General features: G+C 42.4%; 1 protein-coding gene across 3 annotated transcripts in view; it reads right to left on the reverse strand.

Moving 5' to 3' along the window:
- The window catches only part of satb2 (SATB homeobox 2), a 41272-nt gene that overhangs the window by 24047 nt on the left and 12225 nt on the right, over window positions 1–5000 (reverse strand). For all 3 annotated transcript variants that reach the window (XM_079733367.1, XM_079733365.1, XM_079733366.1), the window contains exon 3: window positions 1476–1661. In XM_079733367.1, coding sequence (XP_079589493.1) covers window positions 1476–1661 — 186 coding nt within the window. The remainder of the gene's footprint in view (window positions 1–1475; window positions 1662–5000) is intronic.

A 5000-nucleotide genomic window follows, 5' to 3' on the forward strand; every position in this document is an offset into this window, starting at 1 on the left:
CTAACAGACTGATGAGGTATTAGAGTGCATGAATGTATTCGCAGACCCCGTACATTTAATTATGTTTGCTGTACAACATGTACCGAAACTACTTTTTAGATAGACCCAAATACCCACACAAACACACACACACACACACACACACACACACACGCGCCGTACACCCGTGCCATTACAAACAATTTCCTCCGGGATCAATACGGTCATCTGTATCTGTGTATCTGTACAGGCACAGACACACACACACACACGCCACATACAGACACATACACAGGCGCATAACACACACACTCTGATGTATGAATACAGAAATACATCGCTTCAGGGGACATTGCGAGAACTCTTATGTTGAGTCTCTGTGGATTTCCTATTGCTTCAGTCTATTTCAAAAGCTGCTATTGGACCATTGTTAACATTTTATATCAACATGAAACAATTCCCCCTAAACTGAATTTTCTGCATACTTGAGTAAAGACAGGCAAAGGACACTGTCCTTTAGTAAATGACTGCCATGTGTGCAACAATAAATTACAGAGTTATTTTGTTCTGCCACTCCATAAACATTCTCACACATACTGTTTACACACACGTACATACACACCCACAAAGAGATTTAGGCGTGCAGGTTTGTATTTCGACAAAGACGCACTAACAGCAGTTTGGATTTACTGACACACGGAAATAGTGTTTTGGACTCAGGGCCGTGCTAATTCTGGTGCATCTCTTTGTTGTTCTTTTAATGGCTTTAACAGGCCATGTCTGTGTCTTAGTTGTGTGTTTCTCAAACATTCTCCAACTTATTGCCACTGTTAAAGTCGGTCAGGCGCACTGTGTTTTGCTCTGCGAATAGATGACCTTGTGTTTTGCTGTCACACCAATGATTAAATGGGAGGGACGCCATAACGGATTACGACCCCTGAGCTTGAAGGCACAAGGAATTAATAATTAAATAGTGTTTAAATTTACATATAGAGTAAAACATATATAGAGGGTAAAATTGTGAAACTGGGTGACTTAAATCATACGTTTTGTGATGATAGATAAATTTAAAAAACATTACTTACATTTAAAATCAGATAATACAAATAATAAAAATAATAATAATACAAAAAATGATATTAACATCAATAAAAAAATTCAAATTGCACCTTTTTAAAAATGGATTTGAAAAAGTGCACTACGTAATAAAGCAAAAATGTATTGGCTTTGATAAACTCCATTCCACATTTTTGCTCCCTCAGAATAATGGCCCAACAGAAAAGCCATGAATATGAAGTTGAATATGTGTTTGCCTGCGTTCGTGCATCTGAGTGTGTGTGAGTGTGTGTGTGTGTGTGTGTGTGTGTGTGTGTGTGTGTGTGTGTGTGTGTGTGTGTGTGTGTACGTGTGTGTGTGTTTGTGGGAGTGTGTGTGTGTGTGTGTGTGTGTGTGTGTGTGTGTGTGTGTGTGTGTGTGTGTGTGTGTGTGTGACTGACCGTGGGCCTGGGCAGCAGAGCTGTGAGAGTAGCCCAGGGCTAAAAGGGCCGTCTCCACCAGCTGGGAGAATAGGATGTCCTTCCTGATGAGGACAAACTCTGCGTGCTCCTCCCGGCCCTCCACCTCCACAGGTATGCTGCCCCCGTCCGCTTGCTCCACCACGCAGAACACCGGGATCATCAGCCCTGGGTGGAGAGACATGGAGGGAAAGGGATAGAGAGAGACAGGGGGAGAAAGAGTGTGTGTGTGTGAGAGAGAGAGAGATAGAGAGAGAGAGAGAGAGAGAGAGAGAGAGAGAGAGAGAGAATCAGAGAAAATACAACAATGTGAGTTTGAAAAGCAGAGCAAAACCAAGTGTTAGATGTAAGCCTTATGAGGGAATGTCAAGACAAGTTATTTGCTATTTTCCCAATGATTTGACAATGCCAGCGCCAATTATCAATACCAAGAAAAAGGCAATTTCAGGCATTCATTTGAAGGCTGTGATGTCTGCCTCAATCCATTTGGCCAAGTCCACTGAGTATTGCATTCCTTATTTTTTGTCTTCGCATACGTAATAAATATTACAACACATATGCAAATGCAACTACTGGGAGGTGAGTACATATTCGGCCCAGATGCTTAATGAAAGCCTTAAGAAGCCTCAAGTTAAGGGGAGGGTGGATCTTAAGACATAACGGGCAGGTTGTGAAGGATTTACCAGTCAACAACCAAAAAATAGAAGTTTGTCTCACTGACTGGTGTCTTCTTGTTGACTGGATCATAAAAGCTGACCAGGTGTTCAAAGTGAATAATATACATCATAGCAATGCTATCTTGTATACTATCCCCTTTTAACACTTAGCACTCCAGTTTTACGTTACAGTGAACCAGAAGACACCATTGAGGGAGACCATTCCTGCCAATATCTAGCCAGGCAACAACAATCACTAGGAGAGCTTTGAATCTGACCAATAGGTCCGGACATATGGTACAGCCCATCACTTTTCACTACTGATTAGCCGAAAGCTTTTCTAATGTATTGCATAAATAATGCTTCTCAACAAGACAATTTACCCAAACAATGAAGAAGAGAAAAAACACCCTGCCTCCATTTTCTGTGCTGATAATGTATCCATGTTTATATCACCATGGCATCCTTCCCAAAATTCCACTTCTGTGCCTATTTCTTTGGCTCCATCCACCAATACATTCCCGCCTCTCCGATAACACTTTTCCTAAAAGGCTTTTGGTTTTGGGCCACCTGTCAACTTGCAATTAATTAAAGCCTGTTCAAAAGGAATGATGAACTAGGAGCATTAGGCAACGTCCCAGAACTAATAACACAGGGCACAGTAATATGTAAGTCCACATGCATGCCATGCCACCCACACACACACACAGACACACACAGACACACACACACACACACACACACACACACACACACACACACACACACACACACACACACGACACACACATGCACACACACGACACACACATGACACACACATGCTCACACACACACATGACACACGACACACACATGACACACACATGTTCACCGCACACAAACACACACGCGCACAAACACACGCACACACACTCACCCACATGCACTTTCACGTACACACCATGTTTTAATCAGTCAATTCCTATATGTTTCCTCCTCATTAATCACCCTGCTCCCAGTCCTCCTGGCTCTCATGGAGTGAATTACACACTAGAGCTCAGCGCCAATTCAAGTAAGTGGATTTCCCCCAGCAGGGAAATATAACTGTCAACACGAAGCGGCTCTCTACAACTATCGCTCCATCTCTCTCTCTCTCTCATTCTCTCTCTCTTTCTCTCCCTCTTTCCCTCTCTCTTTCTCTCCCCCGTTCTCCCTATCCCTCTCTCTCACTCTCTCTGCCTATCTCCAGCTCTATCCTCTCCTCCTTCTGTCCCAGTCTCCCTCTTCCCCTCCTCCTCCTCCTCCTCCTCCTCCTCCTCCTCCTCCTCTTCCTTTTTGCCGGCCGACTTTGACTGATCTGGTTTGGATCATCTGATGTTCCCTCAAACCTCTAATCCTTCCTTCATGTATGCGGATCCGCGAACATCAATATCACTGTGAAACTATTTTCTGTGTGTGTGTGTGTGTCTGTGTGTGTCTTTGTAATAGTATCTCTCTGTGTGTATGAATGTGGGTTAGAGAGAGAGAGAGAGAGAAAATGTGTTTGAATATTCTTGCGTGTTGGGGACAACCCTGTGTATGCGTGTGTGTGTGTGTGTGTGTGTGTGTGTGTAGGTGTGTGTGTGTGTGTGTGTGTGTGTGTGTGTATGCCTAAGTATGCTATGTTTAGTGTATTTTGACTACCCAGTTCAATAGAACCACACACACACACACACGCACACACACACACACACACACACACACACACACACTCACACACACACTCACACACACACACATACACCCACACACACACACGCGAGGGCATTGTGGTTTGGGAACACTTTGAGTTTTCTCTCCCCAAGCCTGTCTTCACCTCTTTAATACAAACCAACCATCCACCCTATCGGGAAAACAACCTATAGCCCCCTCCTAACAAATCGACTGTGCCCCTTAAGTGCCCCGCCCACCTCCCTCAAGGAGCCATTCTCACGGCTAGACTTAAACATTCAACTCTTTCATCTCATTGAAGGGGACGGAACAGGGGGAATGTGTGCATGGGCCACAAAAATGTTTCCTCTAATAGGATGGGTGGAGGATCATATATTTTACGTAAAAGTGTGATCTTGGATTTAAGTTGTATAGCAACCGCATAGTGGTTAAATGCACTGTGTTTAATGTGGGTGACAGACATTGAAAACTTTGGCAGGTCCTTGCCATTGTAAGCCTATTTCCTGCTTTACTGAAATACTTTGGCACCTCCCTGAACGTCAGTGCACAATATAAACCATCTAGATTGAATAATATCCACATGTATTCGCATCTGAAAATGTGGGGAAGACTAAACGTAATGCTGGTTGGGCATGTAAGTTTGTTTTTGTTTGCAGTCTAGATAATGGACATTCAAACGTACTCAAGTCTGGTTTGTGATATATTGTAAGAACAAACCTAACATGTTATTTGCCATGGATGTTCAATGTAATCAATTGAGGTATCATTAATTCAAAATAAGATTGATAACCGCGATGCTAGATATAAGGAAATCAAATATTTCTATCTATTAGGTATTTATAAGTATCTATTTTAGTTTATTTTGTTTAAAATATGTACATCTGTATACTACCAAATGTTTACCGCTTTGTTTCGTTTGATTGACTTGTAATCAGCAGTGTAGGCCATGGCTGTTAGAACCCCATTTATTCAGGTCATATATATGGACATACTGACTTACACATGATACGCTGAAGACCAAACTCATGTTTCTATTGTTATCTGATTGTACTTCCCGTCAGAATGCCAAAATTAAGTAGAAAAATTGTGTTTATCAACAGCATAGATCCAAAGTACAGGTTGATCTGAGCATTATTTTACGCCTGGTCATGACAGCTTG

This window comes from Pollachius pollachius (assembly GCF_949987615.1).
Source record: "Pollachius pollachius genome assembly, chromosome: 3".
Taxonomy (NCBI): Eukaryota; Metazoa; Chordata; class Actinopteri; order Gadiformes; family Gadidae; genus Pollachius; species Pollachius pollachius.